This window comes from Tenrec ecaudatus, chromosome 1 (genome assembly GCF_050624435.1).
Source record: "Tenrec ecaudatus isolate mTenEca1 chromosome 1, mTenEca1.hap1, whole genome shotgun sequence".
Lineage (NCBI taxonomy): Eukaryota > Metazoa > Chordata > Mammalia > Afrosoricida > Tenrecidae > Tenrec > Tenrec ecaudatus.
The window spans coordinates 182,211,899-182,232,887 of NC_134530.1; the positions used below are offsets into that span (position 1 = coordinate 182,211,899).

Consider the following 20,989-nt stretch of genomic DNA (forward strand, 5'->3'; position numbering starts at 1 on the left):
TGATCATTCTCAAACATTTGCTTTCTACTCGAGCCTTTGGTATCAGCTCCTCATTTTCTCCCCTCCCTCTCTGCTTCCCCTCCCTTATGAACCCTTGATAATTTATAAATTATTATTATTTTGCCATATCTTACACTGTCTGACGTCTCCCTTCATCCACTTTTCTGTTGTCCGTTCTCCCAGAGAGGAGGTTATATGTATATCTTTGTAATCAGTTTTCCCTTTCTACCCCACTTTCCCTCCACCCTCCCTGTATCACCACTCTCATCATTGGTCCTAAGTGTTCACCTGTCCTGGATTCCCTGTGTTTCTGTACCAGTGCACATCCTCTGGTCTATCTATCTGTACCAGTGTACATCCTCTGGTCTAGCCAGATTTGTGCGGTAGAATTGGGAACATGATAGTGGGGGTGGGGGTTGGTGGGTGGAAGAAGAATTTAAGAACTAGAAGGAAGTTGTATGCTTCATCGTTGCTACACTGCACCCTGACTGGGTCATCTCCTTCCCACGACCCTTCTGTAAGGGGATGTCCAGTTGACTACAGATGGGCTTTGGGTCCCCAAACTGCACTCCCCCTCATTCACTATGGTAAGACTTTTTGTTCTGATGATGCCTGATACCTGATTCCCTTCTATACCTGGTGACCGCACAGGCTAGTGTGCTTTGTCCATGTGGGCTTTGTTGCTTCTGAGCTAAATGGCCGCTTATTTACCTTCAAACCTTTAAGACCCCAGACACTATCTGTTTTGATAGTCTGGTGCCATCAGCTTTCTTCACCACATTTGCTTATGCTCATATTTGTCTTCAGTGATCATGTCGGGAAGGTGAGCATCATGGAATGCAGTTAAATAGAACAACATGTTCTTGCATTGAGGGAGTACTTGAGTGGAGGCCCAATGTCCATCTGCTACCTTAATACTAAAACTATAAATAGATGCACATAGATCTATTTCCCATCAACATATATAAATATATTTACATATATACATGTCTGTATTTATACCTCTATAAATTCCCTTTGCTTCCTAGTTCTTTCTCTATTTGCTTTACCTTTCCTCTTGTCCCACTATCGTGCTCAGTCTTCATTTGGGTTTCAGTAATTCCTCTCAGTTACATTGCCCTTGATCAATCCCTACCAGGCCTCTTACACCTTCCTTGCCACTGATTGTGGATCACTTGTTGTTCCCTTGTCTCTGGGTTGGTTAACACCACTTCATTTCCCCACATCCCCCTCTCCCATGCCCACCCTGGAACCATTGGTCCCATTGTTTTCTTCTCCAGATTGTTTATCCAGCCTATCTTATCTATATAGACCTGCAGAGATAATAATATGCACACAAAAAACAAGCCAGAGCAAAACAAAGCGACAAAAGAAACTAAAACAACAAAAACAAAATGACAGAGAGAGAGAGAGAGAAAGAGAGAGAGTTGTTTCCAACTCCTTGTAATTATGAGCAGTGCCATGATGAACATTGGAGCACAGATGTCTGGCTGTGGTTTTTTTTTTTCTCTTGCCTCTTCTGGGTATATGCCCAGTAGGGGGATTGCTGTTTTGTATTGTAGCTCAATTTCCATATGTTTTAGATATTTCCAAATCAATTTCCATAGTGACTGTACATATCTACAGGCCCACCAGCAGTGGATGAGAGTTCTTGTCTCCCCACAGCCCCTCCAACACTTGTTGCTTTCGGATTTTTTGAATTCGGCTATCTTTGAGGGTGTTAGGTGATATCTCATTGTTGTTCTAATTTTCATTTCTCTTATGGATAATGATAGGGAAAATTTTCTCATATGTTTGTTGGTCGTTCGGAATTCTGCCCCTGTGAAACTTCTGTTCAGGTCTTTTGCCCACCTTTGCAGTGGGCAATTAATTTATTTTCTTTTTGAAAGCTAGCAGAGTATTGTAGATTTTAGTAATAAGGCCTTTCTCTAATGTGTCATTGCTAAAGATGTTTTCCCAGTCTGTGGGTTCTCTTATTACTCTCTCGGTGAATTCTTTCGATGTACACAGTGTTTTATCTTCAGTACACCCCACTTGTCAGTTTGTACATCCTTTGTGTTTGTGTCCTTCCCTATTTCTGATAGCCTATGTATTTCCTGTGCCAAAGTTCTCAAGTTGGTCCCAATTCTCTCATTGATGGCCCTAACAGTTTGGGGTTTTACCTCAAGGTCTTTAACTAGATTAGTTATGTCAAATCCTTTATTTGTTATTGACAAGGGAAAATAGCACTTTAACATGATACGTTTTGTCATAGAATTATTTGTGCACATAGAAAAAGGAATTTAGTTCCACTTGAGAGCTCAGGAAAGGTACTTATAAGATCTGGGTAATCTTGGGAAACGATGATACATGCTTATATTTTCCCCTTAAATTGTCTGTTCTGCAGAAGGGAACGTCTTTTGCAGATGACAAACTACCATTTCAGATTCAAGATTTGGCCAGTTTAAATTAATCAGATATATAACTTTGACTTTATTCACAGAACTGGGTGAACAGAGATTGTGTTAGTCTAGGTAGACTAGAGAAACAAATCGATAGAAACTCATATGTATTTGAGAGAGAGTTTTATATAAAGGGTAAATGTACATTAATAAATTATCCCAATCCACTGCTGTCCAAGTCAATAAGTCCAACATTAGCCCATATGTCCAACACAGATCTACAAAGTCCTCCTCAATCTCACAAAGCACACGCAATACACATGCAATGATGCCGACTGCAGGAGGAAAGCTGAATTAGTGAGTGTGTAAGCATCTCAGTGCTGCCAGGGGTCTCCATGCGGCTTCTCCAACATCCAGAGCTGCATCAGGGTAGGTCCATGTGGCTCCTCCTTAGGGATGTCTCACAGGAAGTGAGCCTTGCCAGCTGAAGCAGGGAACTGGCTAAGGCAGCTGCACCCTGGTCCGACAATCAGAGAGCAAGAGACCCAAGAACTAGAAGGGTGAGGTTCACTGAGCCATTTATCTCTTCACCCTTCAATTAACCCCACATGTGTTCATCAGTCAGGTTGGCACAATAAACCTTAACTGTCTCAGAGAACAATTCCCAAATACAATCACTCCTTAGAAAATACATGCAAGAGAAAATACACGCAGAAAAAAGCCAAGAGACCTAAAGGCAGAGAAGTGAAAACAGAAAGCCCTCTGATTGTCCAGGAAACACCTTGTCTAACCTAACTTTTGAAATGCTTATTACTATATGAGTCACTACAATTATTTTCTGATTGCTATGGTAATAGACTATTTAAAACAATACTTAAGAATCACTTCATAATTGTCTTCGTCAACACCAGTAGCAATTTTCGTGTTATTAACATTCATGGAATATTTAATTCCAAGAAGTCAAGGAGACTTTGGAAATTTCTAAATGAAACCTCTTAATATTCTGGACTAAACAGGAAGCGGCTTGGAAAGATGAGCAACCCCCAGCACAGAGGAAGCAGAGTCCTAGGTAATATTGAAATACAGAAGGCATCTTGGCCAAGATGAATGCAGAAGGGAAAGAGCACTGAGGACAATGAACAAGAGAAGCAAAAGTCCCCAAGTCACAGTGACAGCACATGAACTTAAAAAACACAAAGCCAAGAATTCAGTGAAGATGCAGGTTACAGAAGGAAAGCTAGAAGAGGGGGCAGAAACCAGCTTGTAAGCCTTAGGCAGGAGGTTAGACCTTATACTAAACACAATGCGTAACAGCTAAGGGGAATCATCCAACAGCTATTGTGTGAGTCTTCTCTGTGTGGAGCATCATTGCCAACAGGAAATATGTGGCACTGAATAGGACAAAGTCATAGCTCGCAACAGAATTCACAATCCAGAGAGGGAAAAGCATATCACTGATCAAGGGATTGCAGACAGTGGTAGAGATTTGGGAAGAAAATAAAACAAGATAATGACTAACCAGGCAAGAGGTGGGGAGTTACTTAAACTTTGAATATTTAGAAAAGACCACTCTGAGAAGGTTGGTGATTAATAGTATATATTGTTTTAGGGTAAAAAAGAGACCCAACACTCCAAATATAATTTAAAGAGAAGATGTATTTAGTCTTAAGCAGGAAAAGACAAGACAAAGAAGACAACATATCATCTGGATGAGGGAGACCACTAGCACAAGGTCAGTAGTGTCCAAGGATTTACTAAGAACGCATGTGTGTCGGGTCAGCATGGGAAACCCACCAGCCACTCCTCAGGAGAAAGAGGCGACTTTCTGCTGCCATAAAGATGTGAGCCCTGGTGGCACTCTATGATAAACATTGGATTGTCAACCACCAAGTTAGTGGTTCAAATCCATATCCTTTCCTCCTGGCCAAACCTACCACAGACTCATTTCTGAAAGAACCAAGCGGGTAAAGGAATGGCTAAGCCTGGTGCTGGTATTTTGAACCAGGGTAATGGTGTGGGCCCACAGGTGGCCAGTCCTGGTCATGGATCAGAAGGGGAGCCTGGGCTACTCCTGACCATGACCACCCTCTGAGTACCTACAAGACAGGAAGCCACCGTGGTCTTCAGCCAGTCTGCCAGTCCAGGGAAGGGAGGCCTTGCGTGTTGTATGTTCGTGAAGTGTGACTCTGTCCAACAGATCAGGGCCCAAGGAGCCTCCAGGCTCTAGGGAGCAAGTTCCAAGTCTTATGTCAGGCTGGTGGTGCACCTCATATGGCTCAGGGTGTTGGTCCTCACTACTATTGAAAATGGGTTCTGCGTCAGGGGTTTATACTGACACACCGAAGCTAAGAGGCACCTGGAAATCCTCAAGAGAGGAATGGCAAGATCTAGACTCGGTTGTTTGTGGAGCATGAGCCATTGTGGGAGGTCCACAGGGAAAGGAGATTCCCCTTCAAATCAAGCTAAAGAATTTCTGGCAACACCGTTGACATCTAACTTCATCAAAAATGATGGAGTGAAACTCCAAACAGGAGAACTGAGACCGTTCTGTGAAGTAAACTGCCCACCATTGGGGTAGATTGACCTGAGAGAACTCTAGACAGGTCCATCACACAATGAGTGTGGCATGTGGTGACCAAGAAGCCTAGCCATACATTGATCCCTGGCTCCAGCTAGGTACCCTTCTCTCATTTGGTTGAGAGGGTCAGTGGCCCTCCCCCACCCAATTCAGACAAAGGAGCTAAGTCACCAAAATTGCTCTCTCTGCCCTTTCCTCCCCTCCCACCCCCACCTGTTGGCTCTTTCTGAGCACACAGGTCCACCTATTTGGCATGAACTGGTGGAGGAATCTGTCTGCCACCCCACCCCTGCCCCACAAGTCCCACTACACCCAGCCCTGCACTCCTCGAGCACCCCCTGCGGCTTCACCAGATACTACCACTGGCACAACCCCCCAGACCACCTGCAGTGTCATGTTTGTGGCCTCCACTTCTCAGCCCCTATATTCCTTCCTTCCCTTCAGTCATGCCTTCTGACAAGAAGTGAAACAAAGTAATGGAAATACCATGAGAGTACAGGTTCCTTTTAGTATGAGAGATTTGAAAACTTGCCAAGATAAAATAGGCCAATTTTCTGATGACCCTGGGCAATTTATAGAATTTCAGCACATCGTGCCTTTTTTGAATTGACCCAGAAGGAACCCATGGTCCTTCTACATTATTGCTGCAGCCCTGATGAGCAACAACGCATAGTCGGGCTGGATTGGTATCAGAAATAAGAGTTAATATTGGAGTTATGAACTTGAACTGGACTTAGCTGGGATGTTTTCTCAATATTCAATTGCTCTAGTATATAAACTCCTTTCTTATACACATAAGAGTGTCTATGAATTTGCTTCTCTAGTCCACCTGGAGTAACACAGGAAGTTCAAGGAATTCTTTCTGAAGTGGACACAGAGAATCACGTTCATATTGTCACAGAGTTGACTTGCCTTTTCTCTTGGTGAAACTGATATGCTGAATCATAGCAACCCTACTGCCTAGATAGAGCCATCCTCAGTCTTCTCCAGGTTATCAATATTTACAGGAGCAGACACTCTATCTTTTGATTTTGGTGCTGTTGGTGGGTACAAATTGTTGGCCGTGTGCTTACCAGCCCAATGTGTAGCCCACTACACTGCCCAAGCTCTTTGGTATTTACCAAGCATCTGAATTAGGAGGGTACTAAAAGTCGAAGACTTGACTTCTTCCTCTGAAAGGTATTCTCTAATGAAGGCGCTGACTTGTGTATACTGTGAGCAAGGACACTAGTACAGCTGTCACTGGCAACTGCACTTGCCCTTCACAGCTCCTGGTTAGAAACCCTTCTGTGTAAGCTCAGAGGAGAACGCCAGCTGTGTAGCAACGAGACAGGTCTAAGGCCCAGAGTAAAGCTGAGGGATGGGAAGTGTAAAGGCAGAATGCAGTATGTGCTAGGATGTGACTGAGTTTGCAGAAACAGAAGATGAGCTTAAAGGTCTACAGCACCAAAGCTTCTCCACAGTAGAACGTAGCAAGTGGGGACTGGCACTGGTCCGCCAGTGCATAGTGTGGAAGCTGTTTCCTTGAGTTTTGAACTGAGATTTGTAAGCCTCAGTCATCAACGCCCCCCTCCTTTTTTTAAAACAAATGTAGGCAAGGCTTCCTGTCTGATTGGTAAAACAGGGCGACTATGTTCTAAGAATTTTTAGAAATATAACAGATCACAAGTATACAAATCATAATTATCATTATCTAGGAAATATGTGACAGAAGCTTATATTAATGTTTACTCCTCACAAGAACCATTACAGAGATGCTGTCATAAACTCAGTTTTAGAAATGCGAAAACAGGCTTAGACAAGCAATCTGAGCGCCAAGGACTGAGGCAGCAAAAAATCCTAACCGAAGGTAAACTCCAAAAATCAAACTCACTGCCCAATTTTGACTCAAACCAAGGTCGTGAACTCCAAAAGGAACCCTGGTGCCACAATGGTTAAAGCATTCAGCTGTTAACTGAAGTGTTGGTGTTTCCAACCTACCAGATGTTCTGCCAAAGAAAAGACCTGGCAATTTTCTTTCATAAAGATCACAGACAAGGAAACCCTATTCTGTCCTATAGAGTCACTGTGAGTCATAACTGACTGAATGGTACACAGGAATTACAAAACCCATTGTTTTCTGTTTCTCTTTGCTTTTCATTGTCATTTGAGTGAAATGTTACAGAGCAAATTGGTTTTGTATTCAACAATTCATACACATTTTCTTTCTTTCTTTTTAAATTATTTTATTAGGGTCCCATACAACTCTTATCACAATCCATACATACATCAATTGTGTAACACACATTTGTACATTCATTGCCCTCATCATTCTCAAAACATTTGCTCTCCACCTAAGCCCTTGACATCAGGTCCTCGTTTTTCCCCCTCCCCATGAACCCTTGATCATTTATAAACTATTATTTTGTCATATCTTACCCTGCTCGATGTCTCCCTTCACCCACTTTTCTGTTGTCCTTCCCCCAGGGAAGTCACATGTAGAGCCTTGTAATCGGTTCCCCCTTTCCAACCCACCCTCCCACTACACTCCCAGTATCACCACCCACACTACTGCTCCTGAAGGGATCATCCGCCTGGATTCCCTGATACACATTTTTCTTTTGTCACCATGGTTGCAACCCACTCAATGTAAAGGCATTTTCACCAATTCCTATTTTGTTTCCTTTAGCCCTTCTTTTCTGCTCATCTTCTGAGCCTTGTTTTTGGGAAAATGCTGCCCTTTTTGTCTCCTATGGTTGACTGGTATGAGTACGTTCTGCAGGGGAGTTAGTGCTTGGCTGAAAGCTGATCTCTCAGATGGATTCCTATCCAGGCTTGAAGGGTGTTGAGTGATGAGTCTCTAGGGTTCTACCATTCTAGCAAAAACCTGATCTTTTTCCTTTTGAGTTTTGTTCTACATTTTTTGCTCCGTGTCCAGGAGGGATCTTCTATTGTGATCCCAATCAGTGTAGTTTGGAGTGGTATGTGGGCATCACCCAAGTCTTCTGGTCTCAAGAGAGTGGAGCCTGAGGTTCAGGTGGCCCAGTTATCCTTTGAACTAATTGTTTCCTTGAGTCTTTGATGCTCTTTGTTCCTCTTTGCTCTGGATAAGGAGATACCAATAGTTGCATCTTGGGTGGCCACTCACAGCTTTTAAAAGCCATTGTCTTAACATAAACTCATCATAAGAGCTTTTAAAAGCATTTTAAAAGCCATTGTCTTAACATAAACTCACTACTTCCCAGTTGATTCTGATTCACTATAGGACAGAGTAGAACTTCCCCATTGGGGTCCTAAAAACTTGTGAGCATTTAAGATACCACAGCAAATCTCTACTCAGATATGACACAAAATAAAACAATGGAAATCAAAAGCCCAAAGAATAAACTAGTCCACAGGACTAATAGGTTCCATGGTTTCAGGTTCAAACCTGAAACCAGAACTAGACAGTACCTGGCTATCAATATCAATGTTCCAACTAAAGACATGCTAGGTCCCAGACAGAATAAAAGATCAGCATAGAAGAAAAGTCAAATTCCTTGAAAAAGTCAGACCTACAGGGCCAAAGGAGACCAGAGACACCCCTGAGATTATCCATCTAAGATAGTCTTTGAACCTGGAATTGTGGTTCTCTCTGTGGGTCATCCTTCAGCAAAATTAATAGGCTGCTCTATGAAATAAATAGCATCATCCACGAGTCATTTGCCCCCTCAAACAATACACTGTATGAGTCAAGTTAACATTTACACAAAAAGAAAGATGAGACCTGTGTTAGTCTGGGTAAACTAGGGAAACAGATACACAGAAACTCATATGTGTGACTTTTATATAAAGGGTAAGTGTACATTAAGAAAGCATCCCACCCCAGAAGAATTTATTTCAAAGAACAACATTGAATCTGCAGCTCCAGGAGAGGGACATATCTGATCAGAGCACACGGGAGCAGATGAAGGGGGGGGGGGGTAGGAGAGAGTGCAGCACATCCTGGCCCACCAGGCCTTGAGGACGATGACCCCAATTAGGGCAGTCAGTCCACAGAGAGGACCACGTGGTCGGCCCCACTATGAGATGTGACGCGCCTCACTGATCCATGGCCCTGTGGAGGACAGCACCGGAGACACAGTGGGGGAATTGCTCCCGATCTGATCCCTCCACACCAAGGCAAAGCACTGGGGGAGTGCAGCGGAACAGCAATGGAATGGAGCAGCAAGGTTCCCAGGGAATGCTGAAGGTGGACTTTGGGGCCAGGGCGTGGTGCCCCAACAGACTGGACTGGAAAACACTCCTGAAGGCCAACAAATGATCCTTGAACTAACTATAAGCTTTTCTTTCTTCTTGTGTTTTGTTTTGGTCTTTGTCAGTGGTTTGTTTTTGTTTTGTTGTATATTGTTGCTTGGTTTTACTCTGTCTTATTTTTGTGCATGTTATTACCTCTGCAGGACTGTCTAAATAAGATAGGCTGGATGAACAATCTGGAGGATTTTCCCCGGGTGACATGGGATAAGGGCAGGTAGGGGGAAAGGAAGTGGTGTTAACAAACCCAGGGACAAGGGAACAAGTGATCCAAATTGGTAGTGAGGTGGGTGTGGCAGGCCTGGTAGGTAATTGTAACCTAGGTGGGGACGGAGCATGATAGTGGGGCAGGAGGAAAGTAAAGGGAAATAGAGGAAAGAGCTAGGAGGCAGAGGGCATTTATAGAGGTCTAGACAAAGACATGTACATATGCAACTATATATATGAGGATGGGAAAATAGATCTATGTGCCTATATTTATAGGTTTAGTATTAAGGTGGCAGAAGGACATTGAACCTCTACTCAAGTACTACCTCAATGCACGAATACTTTCTTCTATTAAATTGGCATTCTATGATGCTCACCCTCCTGACACAACTGCTGAAGACAAAGTGGGTGAACAAGCAAATGTGGTGAAGAAAGCTGATGGTGCCTGGCTATCAAAAGAGATAGCATCTGGGGTCTTAAAGGCTTGAAGATAAACAAGCTGCCATCTAGCTTAGAAACATCAAAGCCCACATGGAAGAACACACCAGCCTGTGTGATCACGTGGTTCTGAAGGAATCAGTCACCAGGCATCAAAAAACAAAAAATCATATCATTGGTGCACACCTCCATGATACAATCGCTGAGGACAAACGGGTGCATAAGCAAATGTGGCAAAGAAAGCTGATGGTGCCCGGCTATCAAAAGAGATAGCATCTGGTGTCTTAAGGGCTTGAAGGTAAACAAGCGGCTATCTAGCTCAGAAGCAACAAAGCCCACATGAAAGAAGCACACCAGCCTGAGCGATCACGAGGTGTCAAAGGGATCAGCTATAAGGCATCATCAGAAAAAAAAAATCTTACCATAGCGAATGAAGGGGGAAATGCAGAGTGGAGACCCAAAGCCCATTTGTCGGCCACTGGAGATCCCCCTTGCAGAGGGGTCTAGGAGAGGAGATGAGTCAGTCAGTCAGGGTGCAATATAGCACCAATGAAGAATACAGCTTTCCTCCAGGTCCTAAATGCTTCCTCCCCTCCCAAATATCATGATCCGAGTTCTACCTTGCAAGTCTGGATAGAGCAGAGGATGTACACTGGTGCAGATAGGAGCTGGAGGCACAGGGAATCAAGGGTGGATGATACCTCCAGGACCAGGGGTGTGAGTGGCGATACTGGGAGGGTAGAGGGTGCGTGGGTTGGAAAGAGGAAACCGATTATAAGGATCTACATGTGACTTCCTCCCTGGGGGATGGACAACAGAAAAGGGGTTGGAGGGAGAGGTGGGACAGGGAAAGATAAGACAAAATAATAATTTATAAATTATCAAGGGCATGAGGGAAGCGGGAGTGGGGAGGGAGGGGAAAAAAGAGGACCTGATGCAAAGGGCTTATGTGGAGAGCAAATGCTTTGAAATTGATGAGGGCAAAGAATGTACAGATGTGCTTTACACAATTGACATATGTATGGATTGTGATAAGAGTTGTAGGAGTCCCTAATAAAATGTTTAAAATTTAAAAAATATTAAATGATAAATGATTTTAAAAAAAAGCATCCCAAACCAGTGTTGTCCAAGCCCACAAGTCCAACATTAGCCCATGTGTCTGACACCAATTTACAAAGTCCTCCTCCATCTCACAAAACACACACGATGCTGACTGCAGCAAGAAAGCAGAATCAGTGAGGGTGGGGGCATCCCATCTCTGGCAGGTGTTTCCACGTGGCTGCTCCAGCACCCAGGACTGCATTGGGGTAGGTCCATGTAGCTTCTCCACAGGGATGTCTTGCAGGAAGAGAGCCTTGCCAGCTGAAGCAGGGAACTGGCTAAGGCAGGTGCACCCTGTTCCGACCATCAGAAAGCAAGAGACCTGAGAACTAGAAAGGTGAGACTCACCGAGCCATTTCTCTCTCCGTCCTTTAATTAGCCCCACGTGTTTACTGGACAGTTTGGCACAATAAACCTTAACTATCTCAAGACCACAAGAAGCTAGATCAATGGAAGTAGAACAGAAGGGAAATAGCAATGCTAACTTATTGTAAAAAGCATAACTAATGGCAAGGAATAAATCTGTGTAACAATTATTAAAGCAGAGCCTAATTTTCTGCATAAACTTTCCCCTAAAACACAGTAAAATATCATGTTGAATACACGAAAGCCTGTTCTGGGATATTTTTAGTAAAATATCAAAGGTCATAGAAAAGCCAAATAGAATAATAGGAGAACCAAGAACTTTCCCAGAGAACCGTTTCTCCAAACAGTATCCCCCAAATGCTCAGGAAGACTTCTGCGATAGTTTATTGTGCCAGCCTGGCCGATAAACACAAGTAGGATTAATTGAAGGGCAGAGGGATAAATGGCTCCATGAGCCTCGCCTTGTCTGTGGGATGCCTAGCCTGTGGACTGTGTTGCTGCAAGTTGAGGTCCCTTTAATCCCACACGATTAGAATGTTCGTCTCTGGAGCTGGGGACCGACAGTTGGTGACTTGCCTTGCTGTTTGCTTCCTGGGTATATATTGCCCAGCTCTCTCTACAAAAAGGGACTGGCAACTGGCGGCTCTCAAGCCTTAAAGGACTCTAGTGTCTCACTGCTTTATAATTTAACTGTTAATTTCTTGTATTATCTATCTGTATATAATTTAACGGTTCTTTTCTTATATTATGTATCTATCTTTATAAATATATTTATATATAATTACTAGCAATCTGGTTTGTCTCTCTAGAGAACCCTGTCCAACACATTTTGGTACCAGGAGTGTGTCTAGAGAAATAAACCATAAATATGGATTTCTTAAATTGGCTTTCCAACCTATTTAGTTTTGACGTGGATACGTCTGCTACCCTTATAATCCATGGTGTGAAATAGCAAAGATAATACCTAAAGTAGCACCACCGATAGATGGGGTGCTGGATAAAGGAGATGCTCTAGGTGATCGTATGTTTGATATTTTCCAGGAGTTTTGTGATAATGACAAGTATAGGGAAGCTGGTTGGCTGGTCCTTCGTACAATGGAAAGTGTAATTAAGGATGATCTCAGAGCCTCAAAAGCACGCCTCAGGTGCAGACTAACAGATTTGAAAACTTCCATCTGTGCTACAAAGGAGAGCCTTCTCTCCTCTAATAAAAGAGCTGACATTGCTGAAAAATAGGTCCAGCGTCCCATTATAGGAGTGGCTGTATTACAAAGGCACCTGAATTGCAGATCTAGAGTAGTGTCTGAAACCAAAGTAAGGGCATTAATTGGGAAAAATTGGGACCCTGAAACATGGGATGGGAACATATGGGCTGATGATCCAAAAGAAGAGGATATTGAGCCCTTAGAACCACCTGAGCAGATTAGCCAAACTATTCAAGTTGATATGCCAGGGGGGGCTGCATCAGTAGCATTACCTGAGGAAGATGCCTCGCGAGATATTGCTGAGAGCATGCAGGAAACACCCTCACACCACCCATTATTTCTGCTAGACCTGTCACTAAAATTAAGTCTCAGAAACCTCCTAAAGGTGAGGTTGAGAGGATTATCCAAGAAGAAGCGCGCTACACACATAAAGACCTGCTTGAGTTCTCAAATAAGTACAAGCAAAAGCCTGGAGAATATCCCTGGGAATGGTTACTAAGGGTGTGGGATACTGGTGCACGAAACGTAATATTAGACCGGTCTGAGTTTCTGGATATGGGACCCCTAAGCAGACTCTTCTTTCAATGTCTCTGCGAGACAGGCTAAAAAAGGATCTAAGTCTTTATTTAGGTGGTTCAATGAAGCATGGACTGCCAGATGGCCTAGATTAGACCAACTTGAAGTACCTGACCTACCTTGGTACACTGTAGAGGAAGGCATCCAAAAGCTTAGAGAAATTGGTATGTTAGAATGGATCTATCAAGATATTCCCATAGACCCACAAAGGGGGTGTCCTGAGGACATACCCTTTACCACAACCATAAGGAACAAGTTTGTGAAGTGGGTCCCAGCATCTCTTAAGACTCCTGTAATTGCTATTTTATGTGCACCAGGATTAACAGTGGGCACTGCCCTAAGCGAACTCCGACATTTGACCACAATGGGGCTGATTGGTCCCCGTGATGGTAGAGGGCAGGTGTCAGCACGGAATCAACAGGACAGGGTGGGTGTGGTTATAATAGACAACAAGTTTTCAATAATAATCAAAGCAACCTGTCTCGTGTGGAATTATGGCATTGGCTACTTAGCCACGGTATCCCTAGGAATGAAATAGATGGGAAGCCTACTAAATATTTACGTGATCTGTACAGGCAAAAGAATGGTAGATCAGGTGAACAGCAGAATAGACAGTCACGATCGCTCAATCAATTCCCAGACCTGAGCCACTTTACAGACCCACAACCCCTTGAATGAAGGGGAGGCCGGGTCCCTTGTAAGGAGGATCCTGCTACATCACTGAAGGTTTATACTGTTAGTCTTTCTTCTAGCCTTCCCCAAAGGGACCTGCGGCCTTTCACAAGAGTGACTGTTCATTGGGGGAAAGGAAATAATCAAACTTTTCGGGGATTACTAGACACCGGCTCAGAACTGACACTAATTCCAGGAGACCCAAAATGTTTCGAAGGCCCACCAGAGTGGGGGCTTATGGAGGTCAAGTTATCAATGGAGTTTTAGCTCAAGTATGCCTCACTGTGGGTCCAGTGGGTCCCCGGACCCATCCTGTGGTTATTTCCCCAGTTCCAGAATGCATCATTGGAATAGACATACTTAGTAACTGGCAGAACCCCCATAACAGATCCCTAAAATGTGGAATAAGGGCTATCATGGTAGGAAAGGCCAAGTGGACACCATTAGAATTGCCATTACCTAGGAAAATAGTAAACCAAAAGCAGTACCGCATTCCTGGAGGGATTGCAGAGATCAGTGCCACCATCAAAGACATGAAAGATGCAGGGGTGGTGATTCCTACCACATCCCCATTTAATTCACCAATTTGGCCTGTAAAGAAGACAGATGGATCCTGGAGAATGACAGTGGAGTACCGTAAACTTAACCAGGTGGTGACTCCAATTGCAGCTGCTGTCCCAGATGTGATTACATTGCTTGAGAAAATTAATACTTCTCCTGGTACATGGTATGCAGCTATTGATCTGGCTAATGCCTTCTTCTCAATACCAGTCTCAAAGAACCACCAGAAGCAGTTTGCCTTCACCTGGCAGGGGCAACAATATACTTTCACAACTCTCCCACCTGGAAACACAGCACGTTTCCACTGAACTGGCAGCTGAGAATGACCCCTGGGCACTTTGGACTTCTCATGCCTTTGGATCAACAGGTCAGGAAGAGTGTCACTGTATTAAGTGGTGTGATTGATCCTGATTACCAAGGAGAAATTAGACTGGTACTACATAATGGAGGTAAAGAATAATATTTCTGGAATCCAGGAGATCCCATAGGCCGACTCTTAGTGTTACCATGCCGTTATTAAAGTAAATGGTAAGTTACAGCAACCCAATCCTGACAGGAATTATAATGACCCAGACCCCTCAGGAATGAAGGTTTGGGTCACCCCGCCAGGCCAAAAACCACAGCCAGCTAAGGTGCTTGCTGAGGGCAAAGGTAATACAGAATGGGTAGCAGTAGAAAGTAGTTCTACGTATCAATTACGACCACGTGATCAATTGCAAAGGCGAAGTTTGCAATTGTCAATGTATATTCTTTGTGATTATTGCATATATTTCCTTTGTTCAAGTATGATATATCAGATATACTTTGACTCAGTGTTTTCATTTTTATGTATGATAGATGATTGATAAGTATAAGTGTGATTTCATTAATATCTGGAAATTATATAAGTATGTATGGGTAAAGAATTGTGTATCGGTGCCAGGTCGGCAAGGGGTGGATTGCATTCCATGTACCAGGAGGAGTATTATTCTGGTTTGTCTCTCCAGAGAACCCTGTCCACCACAACTTCTTAGTCTCACCTAGCAGGTACAAGCCTGCTAGTAGGATTAGTCTATTCTTTGGTTAAACAAAACTAGATGAACAATTTAAAGAAAAAAATAACAAAGCAGAAATTGAACACTCAAAACAAAATTTTTGGCAACATAATTTATTTTGCTTAGTTCACTTAGAGGACATTAACTGGGGTGCTTAAAAGTCAGTTCCATTACAATCCTCTGGAGTCCGTCATCAATTATTTCAAGTGTTCTAGTCTCAAACACATTCCTTTCTTCTACAAAATTCTGAAAGAGATGAACACCTCCACCTACACCAAAATAATGTGCTTTGCTGGCTAAAAGCACCCGTCCATTTTTATCTAATAGTCTATGGAATGTTTGGTGCAAACTACTGTAATAATCTGGATTGTAGATAGTTTCTGAGGTGAGAATGAGATCATACTTTATGAAGAGTTTTTCACTGTTTAGTAGGTCACAAAACTCACACCATTCCCCAGAAAAGAAGCGGCATTGAACTAGCTCCTGTGCTAATTTTAAGTCCTTCACTCTTTTCGGAGCTGGTTCTTTCATGTCATCATCTTCTCCCGAAGGAGAGTTGGCCACCACATTAGGTAAGGTTACTTCATCAATCACCAAACTGTTGTAATCTTGAAAATGGACTTCTTTGGCCCCTCCCTTAAATGCAATTATACCTAGTAACCCAGAGCCACAGCCAAGATCCAACACTTTTTTCCCAGCAAAATTCACTTTGGCCTTTGTGAAATAAGCCAGGAGATCAAAGGTGCATTCCCAGATTTTTAAGCCTCCTTCATAAACACCGGAAATCAGGTCAGAGTGCGAAGAAAAGCTTTTTGATACGATGTTTTCTCCAGGGAAGTTCTTTTCCAGCAAAGCCATTTTCACAATTGAGACAGGGACATGTGGCAGACCTGAAAAAGTTTCCACAACTTTATTTTCTAACAGTTTTTTTAAATCTTGAGGAAAAGCATGCTCTTTGGCAACGCTGAGGCAGGGCTGTTTTTTGTGCTGCTCTAAGCTAGTTGAAGTATGAGCTGCATTGAGTGGACTGTCTCTGATAGGAGAGGAAGCTGCATTTCCCACCGGCCTATGATCATAGACGCGATCCTGCGACAGATTAAATTGCTCCGTAGAACATTTTCTGCCATTTCCTTTTTGACTTTCTGAAATGGAATTTTTTGAGGAATCCAAAGTCAAATCTTCATCTCCCAAAGATGCTAATTCATTTTCCAAATGCTCTTCTATAGTGAAGTTAAAGTGAAAGGTCATCCTCACGTCTAACGCTCACACTCCTTAAATTCAGTGGATTCTTCACTTTTCAGATGGAATTTAACAACACACATACAAAGCGGACTCAAGTGTTCACTTTGTTTTGTTGAAATCAATTATTCATTAGCCACATATATAGTCACAAATACTTATAGAGATATTTCCAAATGCCAAATTAAGAGGTCCTTTTCATGTTAATCCTGGAGAAAATAAAAAGATTATTAAAGCCAAAGGTCACATTTCCCTCTAATGTAATAATAAATTTCCCCCTCTAGTGAACAATCTTTCAAAAGAAGCTGAGGGTAAAGAGATGGAGATTCGAAAAACACACAAAACAACAGCAACAGCAGCACCCACTACTACCAAAAACTATGAAGTCCAAGATTTCTGGACAGGAAATGGCAAACCAACTACTAGGTGTCTTCTGGGCATTTTGACCAAATCTGACATAATTGATTCTGACTCACAGAGTCTTTAAGCATAGTTACTCTTTAAACTTCCAGAATTTCCTCACATCAGTCAGTTAACCAACACACTGGCATCAGGTTGCTTTTGATTTGTAGTGACCCTATAGGACAGCAAAGAACTGATGTTCTGGGTTTCTGAGGCAGTAAATTAAAAATTATATATTTTATTGGAGTTCTTACATATATTATAACAAACCATACATCTGTTATCTCAAGTGGACATGTACAATTAAGGTGGTAAATCTTTAAGGGAGCAGAAAGCCTCATCCTCATCCCTCAGAAGGGTTGTTGGGTTTGAACTGCTGACCTTGTGGTACCTTACACCACTTTGCTACCAAGGCTTCTTCCTCAGTTACTGTCTCCAAGAATCAAGTCTTTAATAGGTGAACGTATCTATACAAATATGCATAGATTTGCTCCGGTGTATGTGCACTCAAATAACTTAGATCTAAGCTATGGGAGTGGTGTGATTTTGAGGTAATTAGTAAAGCTTAATCTGGTGGTTGAAAATCCCTTGTTGTCTAGCTACTCAACTCACGGAGACTCCATCTGTTATAAAGTTGAACTGAGTTTCACAGGGTTTTCTTGGCTCTAATCTTTAGAACAGTGGTTCTCAACCTGTGGGTTGCAAACCCTTTGGGGGGTCAAGTGACCCTTTCACAGGGGTCATGTAAGACCATTGGAAGACACTTAATCCAATGATCTTAGGAACTGAGACACTGCTCCTTTATCTATCTCCAGGTGGGTCCGCCCACATGCCTCAAGACAAAATTTCATTTATTTTTAATTAGAAATAAATATTTCACAATATATAATTACTTATTATTTTTGTGATTAATCACTGTTTTCATTATGTTCAATTTGTAACAATAAAAATACATTCTGCATATCAGATATTTACATGATGATTCATAACTAACAAAATTACAGTGATGAAGTAGCAATGAAAATAATGTTATGGTTGGGGGGAGGGGGGGTCACCACCACATGAGGAACTGTAAGAAAGGCATTAGGAAGGTGAGAACCACTGAAGCCCATTGCCAGGTCTTTGCTCCAACGCTGGAGGCCTGGTGGGGTAGTGGTTAGCATTTCACAGCTAACTGCAAGCTTTCTACTCTGCGAAGAGTCACCTGTTGGGAACCCAAAGGGGCAAGTCCTACCGTGTCCTATGGGGTCACTTTGAGTCGGCACCCACTCTGATGGCAGTGAATTTGTTCTTTCAAAACACCACTGGATGAGTTCAAACTTTCTACCGCTCAACTAATAGTTTAGTGCAAACTGTCCTGCTGAACAACACATTCTTTATGGCCTGGCCTTAAGAATCATTGTACTAAAAAAACCCAGAATCTTTGTACTTTTACATACTATTAACAATAGGAGGGGGCGCTTCAAAAGTTCATGGACAAGCGTGGAAAAAACTTTTCCACGTCTGTTTTTTTGGAGGGGTGGGGTGAGGGTGGGAGAGTTGAAAGAATCCTCGCTTATCTTACCAGCTGCAGTTTTCTCAATTCTAGAAGATGGGATGTCTTACGTACCCACAGAGCTTGCAGTTATTTCTCGCTCAAGGTAAACTCAGCCCCAGGTAGGACATCTCAAAACCCCATGCTACTGAGGGCAGCAAAAACGTGGCCTCTGGAGCTCCGCACCCAAAGCGTTCCACTTACACTGACGTCGGCACAGCGCCCTGGAGCGGGGGACGCGCGCGCACGTCCGCACGGGGTCCTCGGCCCTGCGCCGCGCCGCGCCAGGCGCGCACCACCGAGTTCAGTCCTCCGCGGGCTAGAAAAGCCCTGGAGTCATGCCCGCCCCTCAGAGGCCCTGCGCAGGAGAAAGATGTGGCAGTCGGCTCCTTAATAGTTTTCAAACCTGTGGGACATTGCTGTTCCGTTCTGTAGGCTCGAGATACATCGGAGTCCTCTCCAAGGACACGAACGGGGGCCTCTGATTTTTTCTGTTCGAGAGGCTCGGGCTCACCTCTCTATGGTTTCGGTGCCGGAAGCGAGGTCGCAAGGCCTGCCGGGACTAGAGAGTTTCCGGTTTCAGCCGAGGGGGGACTGTTTTGAAGCGGTTCCTCCGGGAGAAGATGTCTGAGGACCGCGCGGCCCCAGAGAGCGCAGTATCCCTGGAAGACTTGAGTAGCTGGTCGGAGGAGCTATGCCGCCAGGAACTGTCGTCCGTGCTGCCCCGGCTCCTCATATCCTTGGCTGCCGCCTTCATCCCAGGGATGTGGAGCGGCGCACCCGGGCGCTTCTTCTTTGCCCTCTGCTTGCTGGGAAGGCAGTGCCGGCGCCCGTGGTCTGAACCCTCCCTCTCGGGGCTGGTAGCGGGGTGAACTAGCGAGCGAGATCGTAGGTGCTGAGATCGAGGCCAGGCTTGGCTCTGGCACTGGAGTAAGCCTCGCGGAACTTTCCCGGGCCGTGGTTTTGGCAAGTGGTTGTGGTGTTTTCTTCCATCCCCGCGCGTCTTCTCCGAGTTCCGCCCTTGTAAGGTGCAATTCTGGGTAAATTAAATACCTTTGCCCTGTGGCTCTTCATAGCTGGATGAGGTAGAGTAGAAAGAACTCTGCTTTTAAAATTTGTAAAGTGAGTGGTGAAGGATTTCCTCAGTGCTGTGAAGATAGAGGACGTAGTTCGCGCAGATCTGTGAAAGTTCTTCGATAAACAGAAACACGTTTTCTGCTTTTCTCTTGAACCCCTTTCCTGGTTAAAAAGGAGTTGCTGCTTTGGGTTTTTGACCTAAATCGACTACTCAGTTTGAATTGCTTACTAGTTACGTTGTTCAGGTCTAAACTCTAGCGGTTTCATGTATTTGTGGTGGTAAATGCCTGAAATCTTAGCCCCTCATTAAAAAGTTTTTAATATCTTCCTTGAACCCATGTTCAGCATTAAACTACACTCAAAAGTAAAATGAAAAAAAAAGAGCATTTGCGAGAGTCCCAACAGCACAAGTAATTTTTTACAGCTATATTTACCATAACTAAATATCTCCCTCATGTAGAAGTCACTGATGTATGCATTAGAAAAATCTTACTTGGTACCAAAGCTCCTGTTTAGCCATTGTACAGCTGAGGACTTAGTAAAATAGTACTGTCTTCAAGACCTATGACTTAGAAAAATAAAAAAAGCTATCTTAAAAAAAAATTTATTGGGGGCTCCTACAATTCTTATCACAATCCATACATACATCCATTGTGTCAAGCACATTTGTTGCCATCATTCTCAAAACATTTTCTACTTGAACCTTGATATCAGCTCCTCATTCTCCCCTTTCCCTCATGAACCCTTGATAATTTATAAATTAGTATTTTGTCATATCTTACACTGTCTGACGTCTCCTCTCACCCATTTTCTATTGTCCATTCCCCAGGGAGGAGGTTATATGTAGATCCTTGTAATCGGTTCCCCCTTTCTAACCCACCTTCACTTCACCCTCCAAGTATTGCCACTCTCACTACTGGCCCTGAAGGGATCATCTGTCCTGGATTCCCTGTGTTTCCAGTTCGTATCTGTACCAATATATATCCTCTGGTCTAGCCAGATTTGTAAGGTAGAATTCGGATCATGATAGTGGGGGGGAGGAAGCATTAAGAACTAGAGGAAAATTGTATGTTTCATCATTGCTACCCTGCAGCCTTACTGGCTCGTCTCCTCCCTACAACCCTTCAGTAAGGGGGTGTCCAGTTGCCTACAGATGGGCTTTGGGTCTCCGCTCTGCACTCACCCTCATTCACAATGATAGGATTTTTTGTTCTTTGATGTCTGATACCTGATCCCTGATCCCTTCTACATCTTGTGACACAGGCTGGTATGCTTCTTCCATGTGGGGTCTGTTGCTTCTGAGCTAGATGAAAAGCCATCTTAATAGCTTTTTGATACACATACAG

The 20,989-nt window shown here is 43.5% G+C and overlaps 2 protein-coding genes across 8 annotated transcripts in view; one reads left to right on the top strand and one right to left on the bottom strand.

Moving 5' to 3' along the window:
* Nucleotides 1-15,498: 15,498 nt before the first annotated feature.
* METTL18 (methyltransferase 18, RPL3 N3(tau)-histidine) lies at nt 15,499-19,313 on the bottom strand. Of its 5 annotated transcripts, none has more exons than XM_075564759.1 (2): nt 19,081-19,313; nt 15,499-16,839 (listed from the first exon to the last, which is right to left on the bottom strand). In XM_075564759.1, exon 2 carries the CDS (start codon nt 16,637-16,639, stop codon nt 15,533-15,535), a length of 1,107 nt encoding a protein of 368 aa, XP_075420874.1. In that variant the 5' UTR covers nt 16,640-16,839; nt 19,081-19,313; the 3' UTR covers nt 15,499-15,532. The 5 variants fall into 5 exon arrangements, with proteins under 5 accessions (XP_075420874.1, XP_075420848.1, XP_075420857.1 ...); XM_075564733.1 differs by having other exon boundaries at nt 18,973-19,115; XM_075564742.1 differs by lacking the exon at nt 19,081-19,313 and adding an exon at nt 18,771-18,918.
* Nucleotides 18,970-20,989, top strand: part of FIRRM (FIGNL1 interacting regulator of recombination and mitosis) — a 59,195-nt gene continuing 57,175 nt past the window's right edge. For 2 of the 3 annotated variants that reach the window (XM_075564648.1, XM_075564640.1), the window contains exon 1: nt 18,971-19,299. In XM_075564648.1, the coding sequence (XP_075420763.1) occupies nt 19,190-19,299 (110 nt within the window). In that variant the 5' untranslated portion in view covers nt 18,971-19,189. Of the gene's footprint in view, nt 19,300-20,989 lie in introns of all 3 variants that reach the window. The other variant, XM_075564657.1, reaches the window with a different exon arrangement.

Excerpts from the sequence above, each read along its gene's own strand:
- METTL18 (XM_075564759.1), bottom strand. The coding sequence starts at position 16,639 with ATGACCTTTCACTTTAACTTCACTATAGAAGAGCATTTGGAAAATGAA.